Source organism: Prionailurus bengalensis, chromosome D1 (genome assembly GCF_016509475.1).
Source record: "Prionailurus bengalensis isolate Pbe53 chromosome D1, Fcat_Pben_1.1_paternal_pri, whole genome shotgun sequence".
In the NCBI taxonomy this organism is placed as follows: Eukaryota; Metazoa; Chordata; class Mammalia; order Carnivora; family Felidae; genus Prionailurus; species Prionailurus bengalensis.
This window is the reverse complement of record NC_057346.1, coordinates 56,314,255-56,339,332: the sequence shown is the minus strand read 5'-3', so window position 1 is coordinate 56,339,332 and position 25,078 is coordinate 56,314,255. Positions and strand designations below refer to the sequence as shown.

The 25,078-nt window shown below is 37.5% G+C and overlaps 1 protein-coding gene across 2 annotated transcripts in view; it reads left to right on the top strand.

Moving 5' to 3' along the window:
* Positions 1-25,078, top strand: part of UVRAG (UV radiation resistance associated) — a 297,500-nt gene that overhangs the window by 144,407 nt on the left and 128,015 nt on the right. For both annotated transcript variants that reach the window (XM_043580203.1, XM_043580204.1), the window contains 4 exons: positions 2,330-2,456; positions 19,788-19,872; positions 21,700-21,787; positions 23,080-23,140. In XM_043580203.1, the coding sequence (XP_043436138.1) occupies positions 2,330-2,456; positions 19,788-19,872; positions 21,700-21,787; positions 23,080-23,140 (361 nt within the window). The remainder of the gene's footprint in view (positions 1-2,329; positions 2,457-19,787; positions 19,873-21,699; positions 21,788-23,079; positions 23,141-25,078) is intronic.

The following is a 25,078-nucleotide window of genomic DNA, read 5'->3' as shown; positions in this document are numbered from 1 at the left end:
TTTTGTAAGAAACTGCCAGACCATCTTTTAAAGTGGCGATACCGTTTTGCATTTCCACGAACAATGAACAACAGTTCCTGTGGGTCCACCTCCTTGCCAGCATTCGTATTGTCAGTGTTTTGGATATTTATTATTCTAGTAAACATATAGTGGTATCTCATTGTTTTAATCTGCAGTTCCCTGATAACATACGATGTTGAGCATCTTTTCATATACTTATTTGGCATCTTTATATCTTCTTCAGTGAGGTGACAGTTCAGATCTTTTGCCCATTAAAAAAAAATTTTTTTAATGTTTATTTATTTTTGAGAGGGGGAGAGAGAGCGCGCGCGAGTGAGCAGAGGAGGGGCAGAGAGAGAGGGAGACACAATCTGAAGCAGGCTCCAGGCTCTGAGCTGTCAGCACAGAGCCTGACACAGGGCTCAGACTCATGAACCATGAGATCATGACCTGAGCTGAAGTCAGCTTCTTCATTTAATTTATTCTCTTGGGGTTCACTAGCTTCTTTAATCTATAGATGTATTTCCTCTGCCTAATTTGGGAAGATTTCATGATTATTTCTATGAGTACTTTTTCACTTCTCTCTTTCTCCTTTCCTCCCTGTACTTGATGATAATAGTATTAGATCTTTTGATATAGCTCCACAGATCCCTTGAGACTCTGTTCATTTTTTTTTTTACAGTCTATTTTCTCTCTCTTGTTTAAACTGAGTAGTTTCTGTTGCTCTATTTTTCAGCTTAAAGATGCTTCTCTCTGTTTGCTACATTTTGCTGTTGAGCTCATTTGTGAAGTCTTTTATTCCACTGATATTTTCAGCTCTAAAATTTCCATTTGATTCCTCTTTATATCTTCAGTTTCTTGACTGAAACTTTCTGTTTCTTTGCCAAGATGTTCCATGTTTTCCTTTGTTTCAGAGATGTCCTTAATTGTTACTGAAGCATTTTTATGATAGCCATTCAAATCTTTGTCAGGTAATTGTAACATGTCTGTCATCTCAGTACTGGCATCTATTAATTATCCTTTTTCATTTACTTTGGCATCTTTCTGGTTCTTGGTATGATGAGTGATTTTTTATTAAATCTTGTACATTTCGAGTATTATGTTACGAGTCTCTGGATCTTACATAAATCTGTTTTATCTGGCTTTTTCTGACACCTGTTTCTCTGGTAGGGAAGGGAGAGATGCTGTCTCATTACTGCCAGGTGGGTATAAAAGTCCAGGTTCCTCAAGCAGCTTCCATTGACATCTAAGTGACAGGACTGCAGGGGAAGGGGGCATCCTTACTTTTGGCCAGGAAAGGGAGTGCCAGCTCTCCACTAGACCTCCACAACTACTGCCCTAGCTGGGAGGTGTAGGAGTGCCTTGATATTGTTCCCCACGTAGCCTCCGCTGATATGCTGGATAGGGTGGCCTCATTAGCACTGTGTGGTAAGGAGATTTCTCACTCTCCAGTAAGCCTCCTCTGATACAATGCAGCAGGGAGGGAGAGGATTATCTCATTATTGCCCTAAGTCCAGGCTCCCCCTGTGGTATCCACTGAGACTATAGGGGGATTGGTTGGTTACTGTCTGAAAGGGGCAGAAGCCCCAGGTCCTTACTTGGCTTTCTCTGAAATCTGGGATATCAGAGCACCTCGGTTCAGCCTGGCAGGGATGGAAATCTACGTTTTGTTTCTATGGATTTGCCCAATATGGACATTTCATATAAATGGAGTCGGTGGCCTTTTTAAACTGGCTTCTTTCAGTTAGCGTAATGTTTTCAAGGTTCATCCGTGTTGTAGCATTCATCAGTACTTCATTTCTTTTATTGCCAGATAATATTCCGTTGTACAGGATAGACCCACATTTTATGTTTCTGTTCATCAGATGACGGACACTTGGATTGATCCCACGGTTTGGCTATTATAAATAATTCTATGAAAATTCATATTCAGGTTTTTGTATGGACATGTTTTCAATTCTCTTGGGTATATACATAGGAGTAGAATTGCTGGGTCCTGGCATATCTGTGTTTAAGTTTTTGAGAACTCTGTCTCTAAAAAAATAATTTTTGTCTTAATTGTATTGTGATTTCAGGAAAAAGGCCTGAGAAATTTTGTAGTGTTTTTTGGGTTCTTAGAAAGAACTGTCCCCAGACTTAAGGTTTATTCTTTATATTCTTTCCATTAAAATGGCAGGTGCTGATAATTAAGCTACTCGAGAGATCTGTAAATTAGGTGAATATTGAAGTGCTTTGAACCATTATTCATTTTGAAACACTGTGAATGTATAATGATTCATAGTTATGAGTTTTATATTCATAAATTTACCTGTGCTTTTCAATTGTTTAGAGAAAACAAAGTGAGTGCTTGCAATTAAAAATTTTGGTGCTTCGAAATGAACTGGAAAGACAGAAGAAAGCTTTGGGACGGGAGGTGGCATTACTGCATAAGCAACAAATTGCATTACAGGACAAAGGTGAGTAAAAATACCATACAAACAGCCAGCCCCCCATGTTCAGTAGTTGTCTTTTCTTCTTTCCATAGGCTCAGATAGTCATCTTGGTACAAATATGCTGATATAATTTTGAACATTTTTTGGAAGTATTTTGAAGTTGATACATATAGAAAAGGGTACAAATACACACACACACACACACACACACACACACACACACACACACACTATTTCAAAATTTCAAAGTGAACACACTTACATAAGCAGCATCTCCACAGAGAAGCAGAGCATTACACAGACCCCAGAATCTTAGGAGCCTCCTCCCTCATGTTCCCTTCCATTCAGGACATCTCTAGCCAGTCTGACCACTACCTTGACTTATTACACCAAAATGAGTTTTGCCTCATTTTGAGCTTTATGCAAGTAGAATCCTATAGTATGTACATTCTATGTGTTGGCTTCTGTTCAACATTTTGTTTGTAAGTTCCATCATAACCTGCGTGTAATGTACTCTTAGTTCATTCTTACTGCCAATAGTATTCCATTGTGTGAATAGAAGTATGTATTTATTCTGGTTTTTGGTAATTTCTAGTTTGGAGCTATTAGATAAAGCTTCCATGAACTTTCTAGTACATGCTTCTTTATGAAGATTTGTTTGTGCCTTTCTGTTGGATATAAACTTAGGTGCAGAATTGCACAGTCACAAGGTATGCATATCTTCAGCTTTAGTAGATTGTGTCCAAAGTTTTCAAAAGCACTTGCGTCTAGTTTACCTCTTCTCTACCCAGCAGTGTATCAGATCTCTTGTCCTATATCCTTGTCAGCACCTGGTACTTTCTGGCTTTTGCATTTTAGCTTTTCTGGACTGTCTTCTTGCAGTCTTAATTTTGATTTCTCTGAAAACTAATGAGGTTGAATACTATTTCATGTTTCTGCTGTCTGGGATAAACTCCTTTGTGAAATACCTGTTGAAGTCTTCCCCTCTCCCCACTGCCTTTTTTTTTTCTTTTTTAAAGACAGGAATTCTTATATATTATAGATATGGATTCTTTGTTTGAAATGTTCATTAAAACTATATTCTCCCATTCTGTGGCTTGCTAGTTCATTCCTCAGTGATACCTTACGTGAACAGAAGTTCCATTTTATCAGTCTTTCCTTTTAGATTTAAGACTTTTTGTGTCCAGTTTAGGAAATATTTTCCTATTTTAACGTCATAAAGGTGTTATTCTGTATTTTGTAAACACTTTACTATTTTACTTTTTACATTTATATATGTAATTCATCAGGATTTGATTTTTTGTATATGATGTCAGATAGGAGTCAAGACTTATTTTTTTCATACAGATAGTCCATTGACCCAGTACCATGTATTAAAAACCTGTCTCCCTTGCACTGAAGGTTCACTTTTGCCGTGAATTGGTGGCCATGTGCTCACATGCCTGTTGCAGGACCTTTGATTTGTCTGTTTTTTTGCCATTATCTCACTGTTTTAATGTCTCTCATGTTACAAGTGGTCTTATTATCTGTTAAAGTTCTTCCACTTAGTTGTTCTTTTTCCAGATCACCTTTCTTCATCTTGGCAAGGATGGAAATTTACTTTTTTGTCTTTATGGATGGGCCTATTCTGGATATTTCATATAAATAGAGTCTGTGGCCATTAACATGACCAAAAAACAGGCTTAATCTTGTTCTTTTGCATTGCCTTATGAATTTCTGCACAGAAAAGGAAATCTAGCTACTATTTTGATTGGGACTACATTTAATATGTTTATCAATACAATTGGTGATCTTTAGACATCTTTAGAATATTGCGTCTTCCAACCCAAGAGAATGCCTTTGTTTATTAGGTCTTTACAAAACGTTGAAATAAACTAATTGTTTTGTTTTGTTTTTTTTTAATATGAAATTTATTGTCAAATTGGTTTCCATACAACACCCAGTGCTCATCCCAACAAGTGCCCTCCTCAATACCCCTCACTCGCCCTCCCCTCCCTCCCAGCCCCCATCAGCTCTCAGTTTGTTCTCAGTTTTTAAGAGTCTCTTATGTTTTGGCTCCCTCCCTCTCTAACCTTTTTTTTTCCCCCCCTTCCCCTCTCCCATGGTCTTCTGTTAAGTTTCTCAGGATCCACATAGGAGTGAAAACATATGGTATCTGTCTTTCTCTGCCTGACTTATTTCACTTAGCATAACATTCTCCAGTTCCATCCACGTTGCTACAGAAGACCATATTTCATTCTTTCTCATTGCCACGTAGTATTCCATTGTGTATATAAACCACAATTTCTTTATCCATTCATCGGTTGATGGACATTTAGGCTCTTTCCATAATTTAGCTATTGTATGAAAGAAACTAATTGTTAATACATGGGTATTTCCCATGATTCATTGAATTTATTTCAGCTTTCTGATATTTTATGATACTATTGTAAATATGTTTAGATTTTATTTTCTACTTTTTTGCTGATCTATAGAAATACAATTGATTGTTTTAAAGTGATTGATTTTTATCATATGTGCAAATTCCTATATGCCATCCTGACTCAGCATGACTTATAAAGGCCTCGTATGACCCGTGTCAGTCTGAATGCTTCAGCTATAAAGAACTTCTTTTAGTTTCTTCAATATGTTTCAGTCTGTCTTGCTCTTATTTAAGCCTCTGTTTAAATGTTAATGGGGTGTCGAGGCGGCTCAGTTGGTTGTGTGTCCAACTCTTGATTTTGGCTCAGGTTGTGATCCCAGTGTCCTGGGATGGAGCCCCATTGACATTCTCTCTCTCTCTCTCTCTCTCTCTCTCTCTCTCTCTCTGCCCCTCTCCCCAGCTCATGCATGCACTCTCTCTCTCTCTCTCTCTCAAAAACCCCCACAAAAAATAACAATAAAAAAACACCAAAATGTTACTTTTTCTGAGAAATTTTTCACTGGCTGTCTTTCCTTTCTCCTCTTACCTCTACTAGACATACTACTGTGTGTTTCCATTGCATCCTGTGTTTTTCCATTATAGCATTCTAATTGTTCATTTTCCCCCCTCCTTCTAGACGGTCAGATCTCTGAGGGAAGAATTGCCCAAGTACTGTATTAAATACTCTTATATTCTTGGGGCATGGTACAGTGCTTGGGATGCAGTAAGCATTGAATAAATATTTGTTGAGTCAATGAATCGTAGTCATGGTTATCAGTCTAGTGTCATTGGGCATCATTGCTAAAGGATAAAGACTTCCATAGCATCTAGCTTAACATTCATTTGGAACAACCAATACTCTCATGCGAAACACTGTAGAAAAAAACCACTGTATATTGTTTGGCAGTGATTGCTAAAACTGTCTGCACTCCCGACACAGCTTGCATATCAGCCTTTAGACCTGAGAGTCTGATGTGATAATGCCACTTAAAGTCATGAGATATTGTGAGCAAAGTCCATTTCTTGGAGTCTCTGTTGAATGACTCCAAATAAATAGACAGTTGTGTACAGACAAGAGCTGCTTTAGGAGGTCTCCTCTTCTGTGAAAAGGCACGTTTCTTTTGGTGCTTTGGAATTTTTATTATTCTAAAATTGCCTGCCACCTATAGCATGTGTTTCTGCATATTTTTTTTAAGATCATCAATTTTTAAAATGAAAACACTGTCAGGTTTTAGGAGGGGTTCAGGGTGTTTGCCTTTTTTTGATAGCTGTAATGTTTCAGTTACCAGACTTATCACTATATAGATATGATGTGATTTAATCACCACAATAGCTCTATGAGGTAAGTACTATGATTATTGACACTTTACAGTTGAGGAAACCCTAGGTCAGGGTCAGAGACATTAAATACCTTGCTTAAGTTCACACAGCTTATGGCACATGATGTCAGGGTTAAAATCTATCGATTCCAAAACTCTTGTTCACTGTGTAATGCTACATTTTACCAGAAGTATGATGTATAAATCCCATGATAGAATAAATATTCTAGCATATGGTGAAAGGATAGGGAGATCTAGTTCTTCTATTATCTTCCCAGTTGTGTTTTTTCTTCTTACAATGATAGAGTGAAGTCCCAGGAAGTGTGTTATCAGCCTTTAAACAGGTGAACTTATAAACAGTGGTTTCTATCCCATTTAAAAGACTGAGTATAAGAATAATTGCTCATATTTATAGACTACTCATTACTGCAAAGCAGTGTCTCGTGGTTTTTTTTTATCTTCTTTGGTTTTTATGTATAGTCTTATGAATTAAGGGTATTATTATTCTCCTCCTAATAATGAATATATTTTATTATCTGGTTTACAGATGAGGAAACTGAGTCTCAGACAGGTTAAGTGATTTGCCCAAAGCCACATAGCAAGTTATAGTGGAGCCTGTGTTCAGAGTTACTAGTCACTAACTCTGCAGCAAAGGGAGATTATAGGATTTTGTAGGTATCTATTCTAGTGTTTTAATTCTGGCAGTCAAGTCAGAATTAACACATTCATTTTATTTATTTGTTTTTAACATTTGTTCATTTTTGAGAGACAAAGAGAGACAGCGTGCAAGCAGGGGAAGGGCAGAGAGAGAGGGAGACAGAATCCAAAGCAGGCTCTAGGCTCTGAGCTGTTAGCACAGGGCCCAACGCAGGGCTTGAGCTCATGAACTGTGAGATCATGACTTGAGCCGAAGTCAGATGCTTAACCGACTGAACCACCCAGGTGCCCCAGAATTAGCACATTCTTACATCTCCATTTTATTGTGGAAAGAAAGGATGGAAATGCTCAAAGTTAAATATATATTTGCCAAGATGGGTCAGAATTGTTGATATTTAACATTGAGTTTGTACCTCAGTAGCTTTTCTCCCACTTTTATACATATTTTTGAGATAAATATTCTTCTGAACTCTTAGAATCATTGAAATCTTAGAATTATTAGGATCTAACATTGACCCTTTGGTCTTAAACATAAGCAGGAGAAAGTGTGCTGCTTTTCTGCCGTTGGGTATCTCTATAGACTGGTGGTCAGCACTGGGGTAGTTGGAAAGGGTTGGCTGGATATAGATAACCAGATTTATATACCAGTAGATCTTGTTCTACTTGTTGGGGACCCCTGTTCTTCATAGTGATGGTGCTAGGTAACCAGAAACCTACTTTTCTTGTCTGTTGGAAGAACATTTGTGTTGAACTATATTCTTGTGTACTTCCGTTGAATGTACTATTTAATGATTCTCGAGCCAAGTTAAAATATTTAGAAGTACCTGAGTCAGTGGTATTGGTAATGTGAAGGGTAAAGATGTATTTGTCACCCGTGCTTGCAGCTTTGATTTAGCATGTTTGCTAGCCATTTGTGAGATGATTTGCTGATATGAATATTACTAGTGGCATCTTCCACATGATAACTTCTCTTTGAAACTTGGTGCTTATTTAGGCACTTGGTTCTCAGCCCAAGGGCTCAGTTAGGATACAAAGTCAGTAATATATGATATTTCATCTTTGCTACTGATTCTTCTGAATGATCATAAAGGAATTAGTTAACTTCTGTATCTTTTTACACATGTGTGTAGTCAGGATAGTGGCTCATAATAGTGCCATAGGGATTAATTTGTATAAACATTTGGAAAAAAAAAAACAGGTGCCTATTACATATTTTTGTTTATAAAAATTTATTGCATAAGTGTGATTTTTTGGGGAGAGGCAAAAAGATCATTTCTATCCATGCTGCTGACTTGCTGAGTGGCCGCCTACTCTGAGGGGCCTCGTTACTCCACACCTATAAGTTTCCCCTTCCCACACCTCCAAGGCAGTGGCTCCCAGCTTGTCTACAGCAACTTCCAGCTGGGCCATGAGCTGATATTTTCAGTATTAATGTTTATTAATGTATGCATTTTCATTGTTGGCAGATACTGGTAACTTACGATGTTAGTAAAAAACAGATTTCCCCTCATTAGTGTCTCAAGCCAAATAACCTTCCCATTAATTAACTATATGTTGGTTTACAGAATCTGTAGCCCTAACGCAACCCCCAAATCTTGGAGAAGCAACACTCTATCTAAGTTAGTTTGCTTGAAATTTGGTTTAGAAAATGGTATGAAACATTGGTCTTAAGGAAATGTGTTTAGCATAACCTAAACACGTTTTATAAATGTTGATAAAATCTAGGAACTCTTCAGTGGTGCCTGGGAAGTCGTATTAACTTTATAAAAGCAGAGTTCTCTAAGCTTTGTAGGAAGAAGCTACTTAAAAAAATTTTTTTTAATGTTTTTTCATTTTGAGAGCGAAACAGAGCACGAGTGGGGGAGGGACAGAGAGGGGAGGTGCAGAAAGGGGGGCTGGCACAGAATCCGAAGCAGGCTTCTGGCTCTGAGCTGTCAGCACAGAGCCCAACACGGGGCCTGAATTCATGAACCGTGAGATCATGGCCTGAGCTGAAGTCAGACACTTACCAACTGAACCACCCGGGCACCCCAGGAAGAAGCTACTTTTTAATGCAGTTAGTTTTCTTGAGAATAACAGAGATGTATATGTAGTACTTTATACTTAGAAAATGCTTGCACAAAGATCATCATATTCGATCTTCAAAGTATGGCAGATATTGTTATCTTCATTTTTATCTTCATTTTATGTATGAGATACTGAGATTATGATAAGTGACTTCGCCAGGTATGAACAGATAGTTAGGAGCAAAATTGGGATGTGGACCCAGACCTTTTGCCTCAAAATTTTGTGCTTTTGTCTCTATTCCGTATTATCTACAACCTTGCAAAATACCTTCATTTGAATCCTACATAAATCCTATACGGCAGTCAACCTTTTTTTTAAAAGTTTGTTTATTTACTTTGAGAGAGAAAGAGAGCAAGCAAGCTGGGGAGGGGCAGAGGGGGTGGAGGGAGGTAGGGAGAGAGAGAGAGAGAGAGAGAGAGAGAGAGAGAGAGAGAGAGAGATCCAGTCAGGTTCCACACTGCTAGCATGGAGCCCAGTGTGGGGCTCGAACTCACAAACTGCGAGATCATAACCTGAGCTGAAATCTAGAGTCGGAGACTTAACAGACTGAGCCACCCAGTCGCCCCCAGCAGTTAACTGTTATTGGAATCCTGTAACATGCCAGATGTTTCACTTATGGTATATCATTTACTTCTTAAAATAGTCCTAAGAGGTAATTATTTTACCCCCTTTTTCCAAATGAGAATAATTGGGGCTCAGAGACATTTGTCACAAATAAGTAACAGATCCAAATACAATTTAGGTTTCTCTGACCCAATACCTGTCTTGTTTCCACTAAACAAAATATTGTTGCTTTCTCTAATATGTGTCCAACAGTAAATTGACTGATGGTTTGCTAGTTTTCCATTGGCCTGTGGACTATTAGATGAAGAACTTTGTTCTGTTATATTCCTTTTTATCATATGATGGGTGAAGTGAATTTTTCCCAAAGATGTCTTTGATTTGGTTGCATGTTAATTAAGAGATTTGGATTAAAGATCTGCCATTCTCTCAGTTTGTCCTCACAAACAAAAAATTTTTAATTATACAGTCCAGATTTCTTACAGCTCTAAAATTCTAGTTATCTCAGAAGAAGAGGATTGACAAAAAGGATGGGAATCTGTTCACCTTTTTTATGAATCTCTTTATTTTTCAAAGTTTGATGACAGCAATAGATTTCCCAGCAATGAAAAATGCCAGAGAGAGAGAGAGAGAGAGAGAGAGAGATTCTGTGACCCCAAGCATGTCTATAGATATTGTTTATGAAGTGGAAAGACATGTGGTGGGAGCTTCTGTTTCAAAGATCTTCAATTCATTTTGACAAGCAAGAGCAAAAACAAACCTTCTTTTAGCAACGTCATGTGTAGAAGTCAACTATGTCAGATTTCATTGCTTAGATTTAGGGAAAAAATCCTCTTAGTAATTTCAATAAATAGAAAGTTTTGATGCTTTATTACCAAAATAAATATTTTATATGAAGTTCCCATCAATTATGATCATTCTTTATTGTCATTTTGTAATAAATTTGAGTAAGATGAACTATGTATCTAGTTCTATTTAATTAGCTTCTCTTTGTTCAGTAAATTATTGTGCTCTTTTCTCATAAAAGGAAAATGACACAGTATATTTAAAGTGGTGCCTTAGTTTCTATTAAAAGGTCATAGATTTCCCTTTTTTTCTAAGTTTATGTATTTATTTTGAGAGAGGGAGAGCGTGCAAGTGGGGTAGGAGCAGAGATAGAGGTAGAGAGAGGATCCCAAGCAATCTCCACACTGTCAGCACAGAGCCCAATGTGGGACTGGAACCCATGAACCATGAGATCATGACCTGAGCTAATTCAGATGCTTAACCGACTGAGCCACCCAGGTACCCCCAAAAGGTCATAGATTTCTATTTGCAATTATAAAGACATCGTTAAGCATCATGTAACAATCTTCTTCTCTTATGTCATAAGGTCACAAATTGAAAAATTACTGTACAAATTTCATAATTCAAGATATATTTATTTGAAATGATGGGAGAATTTAAATTTTATTAGCCTGTGTGTATGTTCTGATTTTTTTTATAGCCATCTGACAGAAATTCCTAAGCAGATTTCCTTAAAAATTATTCAAAATTTCTTTCAAAAATTTCTTTCAAAGGTTTCAAAACGTGAGGCCAGTTTTTTTTTGGGGGGGGGGTTATGCTATTAAAGTTTCTTTACTTTTAGCTGTTTACATTGTATGCAGCATGTGAAAACAGACAACTTAGCAGTGGGGAGGACAAATGTGGGTGCTGAGTAAACCTCAGATTTTCTTTTCAGAATGATTCTGTTTCCATACATTTGTAATGATTTATTCCTGTAATGTCTTAACTGGATTGCAGGAAAGGTAAGCTATCATATTTTAATCTCCCTCTTTTGCAATGGAAGGTATAGATAGGCAGAAAAAAGCCACCTGACAGATTTTTGTTTTACCAGATTTTTGTTATTACCATTTTTTCTCCACTTCCAAAAAGCATTGGAAGTGACATTTACAAAAAAAAAAAAAAAAAGTGCTTACAATTAAATAGTTGAACATAGAAATAAAAGGAGATCAGAAGACAAGGCCGTTGAGTGTGTGTGTGCACGTGCACCGTTGTCAAGTCATTTATTCATCGTTTATGGAACACCCACAACGAACCCAGCACTGTGTAAGATGTTAGGAACATAATGACAGGTGTGACAACTATATGAGAGAGATATTTGGAAGGTGTTATAGGAGCACAGACAATGAGTATCTGAAAATCAAAATTAGTTAAAGGAGGTGACACTTAGGCTGAGTCTAGAAAAATACCTGATGGATACCTAGGGGGAGAAGGTGAGACTTTTCCAGATAGAAGCAACAGTTTATACAGAAGCCTGGAAGTAGATTAGAGAACTGCAGGTAATTCCAGTAAAGCTACCACTAAGGACACATTCAAGTAAGGGTTCGTAGGAGAGGCAGGAGAGGTAAAGAATGACCTAATCATAAAGGAAGTTCTTGTTGAAAGGTCTAGAGATCTACTGAAATAAGCAAATTTCTCAAAGACAAAAAGTAGATGAGACTGTATTGATGACTGCAGTAAAGAATGGGGATTAGGTATATGTTTTAGAAAGTTCTCTTTGAAGAGTTGAGGATAGAGAACTGTTAGGGAGTTATTACAGTAATCTAAGCAATCCATAATTAAAACTGAAACATATTGGGAATGTAAAGGGAGGAGGGAATGTGTAGGTTCGAGAAATATTTCGATGATAGACTCTACTGTTAATGGCTTGGTGGGTTGGAGGAGAGAGAGAGAGAAAGATTTAGGATAGTTTCCAATTTCTAGTTTTGACAACTGGCCAGATGATTAAACAAAGACAAATGCTGGAGGAAAAGTAGATATTGGGGTAAAGAGAGAAAAATGAAGAATTAATTGTGACTTCCAATTTTGGATACCTACCTAGTGGGTAAGACCGTAAACAAGAAACCAGCAAGGAAAATAAATATCAAGTTGTGAGAAGTACTATAAACAAGCTGTGGTGATACAAGATAATTGTGGGAGACCATTTTTATAGAGATTGCTCAGAAAAGGTTTGCCTGAGGAGCTCAGCCTGCTGGAGAAACAGAGGGAACAGCAAGTGAAAAGGCTACCTGGACATAGAAAGGGCTTAGACTGGAACAGAAAAGAGGCCACTGTGGCTGGAACATAATTTGTCAGGAACAGACTAGTGTGACATCGGTTGGAATGAGAAGGAATTCAGAGTTTATATAAATGAAGCTATTTGTCTTATCCACTGAACAGGAGGAGAAGGCTAAGAAAATGGCACAGGGGCAGGTAGTGGGTAGGACTGTGAAGGAATCCGATTATTTCAGGGTAGTACGAGGTGGGGCAATTATATTCTACAGAAGGAGTTGAGGGATTGAGGGGAATGTGTGGAGTACTCAGCTCCAAGAGTGGGAAAGCAAACAGGGAAAGCAAACTAATGATGGAACTGGAGTAGGATTGCTGGACAGTGTCCCTGTTTGTGCTCTGTGCTTATATTTTTAAAGTAAAATCAATCAGACTGGTTGTATAATTTTCTCTACCCACTTAGAGCTTCATGGGGGCAGGTCGAGAGAATGCAAATGTTGAACAAAAGGGAAATTATCCCCATTTTACAAATGAGGAAAATGAAACTCAGAGAAGCTGAGACTTGTTTAGAGTTCTGAAAGTAGCATAGGTAGGATTTTAGCCCAAATCTTTCTGATTCCTAAGGACACGGGCTTTCCAATATAGTGTACTGCCTCCCATATGATCCACCTATTGTATTGAAGCACTAAAATTAGCTATGACATTGTTAGCCATCAAGCCAATTGTGTAGAATTATGAAAGGAGTCAAGTGCTTCCCATTACATGTTATAAGGAAGTAGATCCGTTCTTTAGGGAGAAAACAATTTATTGGCACTAAATTCTGGGAAGAATGTGCAATGTATTAAACATCATAATGAAATATAGTCATTGCAATTTTGCAAAAGTTACAGCAAGAAATATCTTTTAACCCTTGAGAAGGGCAGTATCATAAATCATAGTTCAAAAAAAGCATTTCTGCAGGGAAGGAAACTAAAACAGTTCAAGTATATTGCTTTTTGGTCATCTGACATGATATAGAAAACCCAGAAGAATGACAGTTTATTGGTTTTAACTGTAATTTTGACAGGAGCTGGCCATTATCCAGTCTGAGGCCAAAGTCTCTGGTGAGAAAGGGCCCAAAGAGTCTGTGTTGTGTTTTGTTGATGGAAGCAAGATTAATATTCTTTAGCTGTTAGACTTACAGGAGACAGCATTGACATTTGGTTATTAAAATTAAAGTGTCTGACCTGAGTTTTTGCTGAACACAGGGGCCATCTTCCTAACAGAGTGGAACGTTAGTGTGTAAATGGACAGGACCAAACATTCCAGAAAACAATTTTGGAATATGGTAAACTAAGCGCATTCATTTGCTTTCCCTCCCTCTCAATGACCCACTGATATGATAGTAAAGATACAGTGGTGGTGGTAAAGATAAGAGAGGGCACCATTGGAATAGCAAAGATTTTGACACAGTTCTCCAAGACACAGTATAGATAGGATTGTTTTGATGCATCAGCTAGAGTAGAGAAAAACTGCCACCTGGCACAAAAATGGAAGAGGCTGATGTGCGGGTTTCTGGTGCAGCTCTCAGAGGCCTCAACTTGGAGTTTCCAAGTACAGAGATCAGGAACGATGGAGCAGTAATTAGGGGAGCTGGGCCTACTGGTCCATTTTCTTTTCTTTGGATTTGGACTCCCTTCCTGTAATACTTGCTCCAGCTACTTTCTAAACATAATGGATTCTTGACCTGGTTAGGTCTCATGGGACAAGGGTTTGGCATAGAAGGTGGAACAGAGCCTGACTATGGACTTCTACAATTGACCTAGAAGGAAAACATAAAGACAGCTCTACTTAGAAGTGAAATGCCCTAGAGTAACCCAGTCCTAAGATTGACAGTTGTCAATAATATAACAGTACTACCTTCTTCCAGCATGACATATATACTCTGAAGAAAAGCCTAATTGTCCACAGGACCTATCCACTTACGCTGAGTTGGCACCCAGGAATGATGCCTTTCATGTAAATAGGTCTTTATAGCTTTAAAGGAAACCTACACTAGTTGCCTGTACTAATCAGTCTAATCACTTATTCATGGATTTGAAGGGAAAACCAAGGATCATCAGATATTTGAGGAAAACAGTATAAACAAGTCCAAGTTAAATGGAATAGCTGACCCCAAAGGAGCAGGAAATACAAAGAACAGAGAAAAACTTAAAAAAAAAATTTAAATCACCATCCTCAGATTTGACTTCCAGCCTCTGCAGAGGATGTAGAAAGGTAGTAGGAACTTTACTTCCACCCTAACAACAAGAGAAAGCTGAATAATGTACAAAATCATAGCTTTTCTTGCATCTGGAGAATTAAAGATTACAGGGCAGCCAGGTAGCCTGATAATGTAAGAAAAGATGGGCATGTCCAAGAAGAGACAGGATGTGAGGGCTGACTCACCAGTGGCAGAGCATGGGAGGAAGTTGGGCCACTGTCTAGGAAGGTAAAATAATTCCACTACAATTTTTAACAAATTGCTAACCACTAAGTGTGTTCTATTGTAAGACTATAGCAGCTGTAAGCAGTTCACACCTCCTTGCAGTTTACTCTGTGTGGACCTACAATGGATATTCACAAGAAAGATTGGAGACAGGGTAGAAAATGTAGAAAGCCTCCTGTGGTTGTATAGGTCTGGAGGAAGGGGAACGGATGCTGTTGCTAGAAAGCATAACTCTTCTCTAAGAACAAAAGCACTAAGCCTCTGGAGGAAGAGCTGCAAGCCCTATGGTTTCTAGGACAGAAGTGAAGGATCGGAAGAAGAAAAAGAAAACATCATTACCCTTGGGGGTGAGGCAGAAACAGTGTTGGCCCTGGACTATTAGAAACCTCCTGTCCCTAGGGGAGGGACAGGATCACTGAGAGAAAGCCCTACCCTGATACCTCAGGGCACAGGGACTGCTTAGCTCAAATGAGATAAAAGAGAAACTCAGCTCTCCTCCCCAACCAGGATGGAAAGCATGGAATAACAAGCCGCATTAGTGTACCACTTGAGGAGAGGCAAGAGCATAGTGAGTCACTCTTACTTAGGTGCAGGTTCATAGGGCAGAACTTGTTCCCTAAATCTGAGGATGGAACAAGTTCATTGAGCAAAAGCATCCAGCAAATCATCTCCACCATCACCACCTCCAAAAAGGAGAAGTTAGAGGAAATTTGAAGAATCTTGAAGTTGAAGGTAGCAACAAAATGGAAGCAACAAAACCCCAAACCAGCTTAGTTCCTGATTGTATTGACTCAGCCCCTAAATTAACAGTAGAAGAGGCGTGTCCTTTTCTTTCTCTGTTGTCTCATGCTCTCTGTTGCACATGATGTTGAGCCTTCAATCAAAATTTTTGAAACAAAGAAAAGCAAAAACAAAACAAAGACCCATTGTTATCCCTTCCCCTCCCACCACCACCAACCAAATGTTGTCAAGAGAAGAATTTAACTCAAGAGAGGAAAAAAACTCAGTAGTGACTCAGATGTTGGGAATACCAGAGAGAGAATTTAAAATAACTATGATTAATGGGCTTTGGGCTTTTATTGAAAGGTGGATAACCAGTATGGATAGATGGTAAATTTCAGCTGTGAAATGGAAACTGTAAGAAACAGTCTAATAGATATGCTACAAATAAAGAACATGGTAAGAGAGATGAACAGTGCCTTTGACGGACACTCCAGTAGATTTGACACAGCTGAGAAAAGAATAAGTGAACTTGAATATAGATCAATAGAAATTACCTGAACTGACGTGCAAAGAGACTCTTTGACAAAAAACTAAGACAATTCATTACCACCAGTCCTACATTTTAAGAAATGTTAAAAGAATTTCTTCAGTGGAAGAAAAATGATACCAGACAGAAATGTGGCTCTACACACACAAAAAATGAGATCTCCAGAAATGGTTGAAGATACTATAAAGGCATTTTTTCTTATTTTTAATTACTATAAAAGACAGTTGATTTTCTAATGCAAAAATAGCAGTGTTTTGGGGTTTATAACATGCATAAAGTAAAATGTGTGAAGAATGTGAAGAGTGGGGAAGGGAAGAATTGGGAGTATAGGATTTTCAGGTTTTTATACTCTACATGAAGTAGTATAATAATATTTGAAGGTAGACTTATTTATTGAAGTTATATACTGTAAACTCTGGGGCAGCCACGAAAAATTTAAAATAGAAGTAAGACTGGGGCGCCTGGGTGGCTCAGTCGGTTAAGTGTCCAACTTTAGCTCAGGTCATGATCTCGTGGTCTGTGAGTTCGAGCCCCACATCGTGCTCTGTGCTGACAGCCTGGAGCCTGCTTCCAATTCTGTGTCTCCCTCTCTCTGCCCCTCCCACACTCACGCCTCTGTCTCATTCTTTCAAAAGTAAATAAACATTAAAAAAATTAAAAAGTAAAATGGAGATAAGACTAAGCCAATCGTGAAGAAAGAGGGAATTGTAAAAAAATATTCAATTCAAAAGCATGAAAAAAGAAGGGAAAAAGGAACAGAGAATAGGTAGAATATATAGAAAACAACTAGCCAAATGGTAGATTTTAATCTAAATGTCAATGATTATATTAAGTATAAGCAATCAAAATACCTCAGTTAAAAAACTGAGATTGCTCAGATTAATTTACATTAAAAAAAAACCAACTAAATGCTATCTGTAAGGAATCCACTTTTAATATAAGAGTAGATAGATTGATTGATTAAAAGTAAACGAATGGAGGGGCGCCTGGGTGGCGCAGTCGGTTAAGCGTCCGACTTCAGCCAGGTCACGATCTCGCGGTCTGGGAGTTCGAGCCCCGCGTCGGGCTGTGGGCTGATGGCTCAGAGCCTGGAGCCTGTTTCCGATTCTGTGTCTCCCTCTCCCGTTCATGCTCTGTCTCTCTCTGTCCCAAAAATAAATAAACGTTGGGGAAAAAAAAAAAATTAAAAAAAAAGTAAACGAATGGGAATAGTACACCATGCAGATACAAATTAAAAGAAGGCCAGAGTGGCAATATTATATTAGAAAAGGAGATTTCAGAACAGTGAATATTACCTGTGATAAAGACAGATTTTACATTTTGGTGGAGAGGTCAGTCACAAAAAGATATGACAATTCTAAATATGTATGAGCATAACAGAGCTTCACTATATATGAGTGTGTGTGTATACATGTATATATGTATATTTACGTATATACATATATATACATACACGCAAACCATATATACACCATATATACACTATATATATACAACATATATGTATACACTACACACACACACACACACACACAGTGTTAAATGTGTGTGTGTATATAGCAAAAACTGATAAAATTGGAAGAAGAAATAGCCAAATCTATAATTAAAGCTGGAAGCTGCAACACTCATCTCTCAGTAATTCATAGAACAAGTGAAGAGAAAATCAGTAAGGATAAAGACCTTAACACTATTAACTAACTTGCCCTGATTAACAGCAGACCACCCCACTGCACACTATCAGAATATAACTTTTTATCGTACGCGCATTGAACATTCGGTTAGGCCATAGTTGCTATCATAAAACAAATTAAAAAAGAATCAGAATAATACAAAATATGGTCTCTGACTAAAAGAAATAAACTAGAAATCACTAATAGATAAATCTGGAAATTTTCAAATATTTGGTAATCGTTCAACACGTACATGGGGTGGGGGGTGAAAGTTGTCAATCTGAATGTCATCTGAAATCATTAAAGATTAAGATTTGGGGAGGAATTATACTGGGGCTAAAGGAGATGAGTGGTGCTCCTTGATTATGTTCTATTTGGGGGGGCAAAGTTACCAACATGTGGATCATTTAAATACAGGTGTGAGAGAAGAGAAGGGTACTTAGAAATATGTTGATAAAATGACTTAAGTTGGTGAACTTAGTGCTAAGGTCTAAACTGTGTAATGTTCAGTAAGGTACTTCTCGTTCCTTCTCGCAGGAGAGGTGCAGAATAGTTGAAGGCCCCTTTTCCTGTTGGATCATAGTTCATGAAACCAAACCCCTTTGTAAGATTAGTGTGTCTGGATCTAAGATTGTTTTTCTGTGCTTCAGTATTTCTGGTGCTATCAGGCCTGGATTGTCAAGAACAGAAGATGCTCTCATTTCTTAGAGTAGGAAGATGTAGAAAGATTTTATGATCACATAAATGGACATGGAGGTTCCAGAAGTTGATGTAAATATAACAATCAGGCATATAAACACAAATACTAATCTCTGTGTAATGCTAAAGCAAACACTTAAAGGAAATTAAATGTTCTGTAATGGGTTTGGGGTTTGGGGTATCAGTTAAAATGTGGAATATTCATATAATTCACATCCACGGAGTTGAATTTTACACAGCCATTAAACATTATAACTTAAACTATCTGTCAACATGTAAAAATGCTTATGACATAATATGGAAAAATCAGAATATACATTTCCTGCACACTGTGATTGTAGCTAAAACTACTTATATTTATGAACTACGCGATAGTCAAAATGCAGGTAATTTTTCCTTTTCTACTTTTTATACTCTCAGAAACGTTGTTGTATAGCATTTGTGGGTGAGAAGAAATTAACCACTTAAAAAATAGATAAACTTTATTTATTAGAGCAGTTTTTTAGGTTCATAGCAAACTTGAGCCGAAGTTGCAGAGATTTCCCATATATCCCCAACTCTCACACATGCATAGCCTCCTCCATTATCAGCATCTCCCACCAGAGAGATCTGTTTATTACAATTGATGAACCTTTAGTGAATAAGCATTAACACCAGAGTCTATAGCCACTTTCTTTTAAAATGAAGTCTGGGGATGCCTGGGTGGCTCAGTTGGTTGAGCATCTGACTTCGGCTCAGGACATGATCTCGCAGTCAGTGAGTTTGAGTCCCGCATCGGGCTCTGTGCTGACAGCTCAGAGCCGGAAGCCTGCTTCGGATTCTGTGTCTCCCTCTCTCTCTCTGCCTACCCCCCCCCCCTCACCTCACATCCTGTCTCTCTCTGTCTCTTAAAGGTGAATAAATATTAAAAAAAATTTTTTTTAAATGAAGTCTGAATTTTGAAATCTCATCAGGGTTTCTTGGTCAGCAATCCAGAAATCTGGAGGCAGATTACTCTTTGACTCCTGCTAGAGGCTGGACTTGTGTTAAAATTGAACAAGTAGGGAAGTTTTTTCTAGTTAATTCCCCCAGAAGACTTCTATCCCCAGTTTACTTTGCCTCTGAACTCTATTGCTCTCTCATAGTCAGGGGATGGGCTCTGCGTGTTTGGTTGTGATTGAACAGTTGTATCTGCAGTGTTACATCTGGAATTGTCTTCCTCCATCTGTCTCTAGGAAGTGCATTTTCAACTGAGCACCTCAAGCTTCAACTCCAGAAGGAATCTCTGAATGAATTGAGGAAGGAGTGTACTGCGAAAAGGTAAATGCAACACTGAGAATAATAGTTAAGAGTGTTGAGTTTACCTTAAGGGTAGGATTTGGAAAAGCAGGATTCTGTAAAAGCTGCTGGTATTCATTTATATTCCACACACATCAGTGCCACGTTCATTTATTCAACAAACATTTATGAAGCACCCTACTGAGCGTCATGCACGTGCTAAAAGTAGTTACGAGAGCTCCTAGCCTAATCAGAAATGTGAACAGTTGATTTTCTAGTTTATTTATGTATTGCTTATTTATTTTTAATGTTTATTTATTTTTCAGAGAGAGAGAGAGAGAGAGAGAGAGAGAGAGAGAAAGCAGGGGAGGGGAAGAGAGAGAATCCCAAGCAGGCTGGGTGCTTTCAGCACAGATCCCCACGCAGGGTTTGAACTCACGAACCGTGAGATCACGACCTGAGCTGAAATCAGGAGTGGGATGCTTAACTGACTGAGCCACCCGGGCGCCCCTATTCTTCTAGTTTTTAAGGCCACTGCACCATGACTTAATGTTTGAATCTTCTCCTCTTCCTGTCTTCCACATGTAGTGTAGCTTATGGTCTTTTCTTCAGACTTACTCCTGTTTAGTGTTCGTCCATTTGGATTACCTCCACAGCTCCTAGCTTGTCTTTCTAACATCAGTCTCTCCACTTTTCCAGTTCATCCTCCATGTTGCTTATCAGACCTCTCCTCTTAAAATACTATTTTTACCATATTTTTTCTTCTTTTAAGAAGTCATGATGATTGTTTTGCTTAACTTTCAAATAACCTTCAGCAAATTGGCACTGTACAACTGTAGTTCATTTCAGTTGCTCCACAACATTCATTTCATAGGTGCTAATAGTTTTTCTCTTTATTTTTTCCAGCACATGCTTAATTTGATGCCACCTCTGTTCTTTTGCTCATGTTTACTCCCTTTTTCTGGAAACTCATCTCATCCTACATTTTTCTTCAAGAAACCTTAGCAATTGAGCATTCAAGAATGTTAGACCTGGAAAGAACCGTGGAGATCATCTGGTCTAATCCTCTCAATTTGCAGATAGGAAGGCAAGGCTCTGGGAAGTTATTTTGACCAGCTCACAAGGAAAGCAGGACTAGATCCCTTTAACTCTTTAATGCTCTTTGTGTTATACTACTACTTTTATGTTCTACTTTGACCTACAGTTTTGCTGAATTCCTCTTTTTTTTTTTTTAATCATTAGCACAATTGAGCAGGTAGTTTATTCTATGGATATTTTATCTCATGGTCTTATTTCTTTAGTTCAAGAGAAGAGCTGCATCATCTCATGCCACAGCTTATTGTTTGTTCTTTTTATTCTATTTTCCCAATTTGGCAGGCAGTAGCTGTGAGTGAAAAATAGAATACTTTTTAAAGATAATACCATGTAGATATTTCCTGAAATCAGATTGGCTTTCAGATTAAATGAGACCCTGGTCTTCTTACTGAGCCTCTCTAAATTTTTTATCCTTGTTTGTAAAATGGGTATAATAATGTCAACCTAATTGAATTATTCTAATAAGTAAAGCCGTTTGTAAAGCTCCTGGCATATAGCGGTAGGTGCACAGTCAATGATTATTTGTACCCTTTACATCTCTTAGCATGATGCCTGATACACGCAGTAGGCCTCAGTATATAGTTATCTTGATCTTATACTATTTAGAGATAGGTCAGGATTCATGTTAGCTATTATTCTGACTCTACTTCTGAGTTTCTGTGGCCCACTGCAGGCCATTTAATCTTCCTCTGCATCAATTATGTGGAAATAAATATTAGCATGAAAACTTTTTTTTTTTTTTTAACAAATATGCTTTTTATCTTTCCTTATCAGAGAACTCTTTCTGAAGACTAATGCTCAGTTGACAATTCGTTGCAGGCAATTACTATCTGAGCTTTCCTACATTTACCCTATTGATTTGGTAAGTTTCAAATTTTCTGGGAAAAAATTGTTTTTAAAGATGGTTTCTGTTTGAAATTTCCTCTCAGTGAAAAAATTCATCGCTCCAGTCTTAATCATATGCTTTGTCATGAATCATTCAGAAGCTAATATCTATTTAAAAAAATAGATTTGGAATGAATTGGCATTCAGTTCAACCATTTGATTTTTTATAGCAATTTGATGGTGACATGCACTCATTTTCATCTGAAAGAATGCCAAATAAGTTTCTGGTTTCCTTATGATCTTTTTTACTCAGCCAGATTATCAACTGCCGTTCGTTCTTTCTTTCTTTCTTTCTTTCTTTCTTTCTTTCTTTCTTTCTTTCTTTCTTTCTTTCCTTTTCTTTTCCTTTCTTTCTCCCTCCCTCTTTCTCTTTCTTTCTTCTTTCTTTCTTTCTTTCTTTCTTTCTTTCTTTCTTTCTATTTATTTATTTTGAGAGAGAGAGAGCACGAGGCAAGGTAGAGCAGAGAGAGAGACAGAGAGAGAGAGAGAGAGAGAGAGAGAGAGAGAGAGAATCCCAAATAGGCTCTGTGCTGACAGCACAGAGCCGATGATGCAGGGCTCAATCTCACTAACCATGAGATCGTGACCTGAGCCAAAATCATGAGTCAGATGCTTAACTGAATGAGCCCCCCAGGAGTCCCGCATTTCTGACGCATACATGCAGATGCATGTGTACTGCTTTAAAAATATAACTGGTAATTAATTTGTATTTGTTAGTACTACTTAGGAGTTCCTGGGGTAACTGCCAGGAGGTTAAGTTTTTGAATCCAGTTTTTTAGAGTAAATGTAAAAAGTAAAACTTCAATAAAATTAGAAAGATGAGAATTCTCTTTTAGAGAGCCAAATCACCAAACTTGATGGCTTTATTTTCTTTTTAATGAAAAGAAATTTAAAAGACTAATTTTCTGAGGAAAGCTAATAGCATTTTAGGTTGCTTACAGAATTTTGTTAATTCCATTGAAAAATCTTCGTTTATGGATTCGTGGGGATGTTTCTGTAATAAAAATTTTACATGGCTTTTTGCTTGGACATGATGTTTTAAATGTTTATATTATACAAAACTTCAAGTATATATAAATGTGCAGATGGTAGTATAATGAATCATTATGTACTCATCATCCAGCTTCAACAATTATGATACTATTTTGTGTCCAGAACAGTATTATCTTTGAGTTAACGCTGGTCTGCTTAATTCTCTGAGATTTAACTTAGGGTTTCTGTGCTTTAAACAGAAAAAGAATTAATTTCATTCTTTGGTTGTATTCACAGAATGAGCATAAGGATTACTTTGTATGTGGTGTCAAGTTGCCCAATTCTGAGGACTTCCAAGGTATATTATTTCTTTTTACATCTAAAGATTTGGTGTATATGATATATGCGTAGGTTGCAGAGGAAAAAATAGAGATATCTTGAAGAGTTGGTTGCCTAGCAGAGGGTTTTTGGACCTTCTGTCCCTTCCCAAATGAAAGAGTCAGATTCTCTGATGGGAGACTTAAGAGGATATTTAGTTCTAATCATGGGGAAAAAATGATTGAGTTGTATATTTGAAATTTAAAAGAAAATCGTTTTTATGTGGGCTTTAAGAAAATCAGACAATGGCATTCTTAAGAATACTAATAATCTCCCTATCCTTTTGGTTTGATTTTCATGAAAGATTTGTATGTGGTTGGGAGCAGAAGCACAACCAACATTAATCTGTTCTGTTGTTATTTAGAAAATCATATGTCTGGTAACATGAAACGTCTTTGAAAATTTGATTTTGTGACATTCCTACTACCACAGGCTCAACTTTTGTTACACTGTCATTTCTGTCCTCTTTGAACTAAGAAAAAGTTACATTAGAGATATTATAGACTGTGACTTATAGTAATTGCTATATTTTAAAGTTCCTAATTTCTTTACCAGTAGGCCAAAGGAAAGAACTTCTTTTATCTGACATTTTGGTAAAGAGGTTTGTTTTTTTTTTTTTATTGTTAGCAAAGTGGGTTCTTTTCCCCTAGCCTATGCAGTGCTTTGAGGCTTATTAAATAGCTTTATAGATTATTCCCAAAGGTAGCATATTATGTATGTGGGAAGAAGTTATTCAAGAAGACGGCATTACAGGTTTTGTTTGGGACCTTCCTCCATTTCCCGATAAAGAAAATGTTGTTATTTATGGTCCTTTAACATTTAAGACTGATTTATTACCTACTTTGGCCTTTACAGCAACCCTTACAGCAAGTAGTTGGGACATAATATGAGTGATAAAATAGGAATGGGAAAACCTGTATTAAGTCCTGTTTCCCCTTCTAGAAACCATGTAATTTGGAGCAAGCCATCTAAACTCAACTCAAAAGTTGATTTCCTAATCGATATTATGAACATATTGATTCATGTCCTTACCTGGTTTGCATTAATGTTGAGAAGATTAGATCTGTAAAAGCATTACATTTGCCTTATCTTTAATCCTCACAAAACAAAGGAAACCTGTAAAGAAAGTGGTATAATCTCATATTACATAGCATGTAAATGAGCTATTTAGTTAGTGACTTGCTCAAGACCACAAAACTAGGTAACGATCTATCCCGGATTTGTCAGGTTTCCATTGTAAAATGTTCCTTCTAATCTCCATAAGTCATGGAGATGTGTTTTGGTGTTGATTTTAGACAAGTTATGGTGTCCTGAAGGCCATAACACATCTTTTTCCTCATTCGTTCATTCGTTCAACAAACCTATTGAGTACCTTGAGCCTTGTGCCAGGTTCCGGGGATATAGAGCAACGATCAATTGGAGAAAGTACTAATTGAGCACACCTATATGCCAGGCACTGTGCTGGATTTTGAGGATATAATGATAGAAGAAACAAATATGTTCTCTCCTTTCATGGCGTGTGCAATCTTTTGAGGGAGACAACCAATAAGAAATTAAGTATTTAACAAGTATTTAATAAAGGAATATGTTATTATAGACAGTAGGAGAACCTACTTTAGAGAAAGCAGTTAGAGAAGGCCTCTCTGAGGAGAAACACTGGACAGAAAATTTGAAGGCTGAAAGGATCCAACTCTCTGCTACATCTGGGGGAAGAGCTTTCCTCGAAGAGGGGGCAGCAAGTACAAAGTTCACGATGGAGCAATGAACTTGATATATCTGAAAAAAAAATTCAGGGTAGGGGGTATGGGAGAAAAGACCTGTATTTTGGACAAACCATATAATCCCTCAGCTTAATTTCTTCACCTATAAAATGGGTAATATCTACATTCTCATTTATTGTGATGACTGAATGAGATAA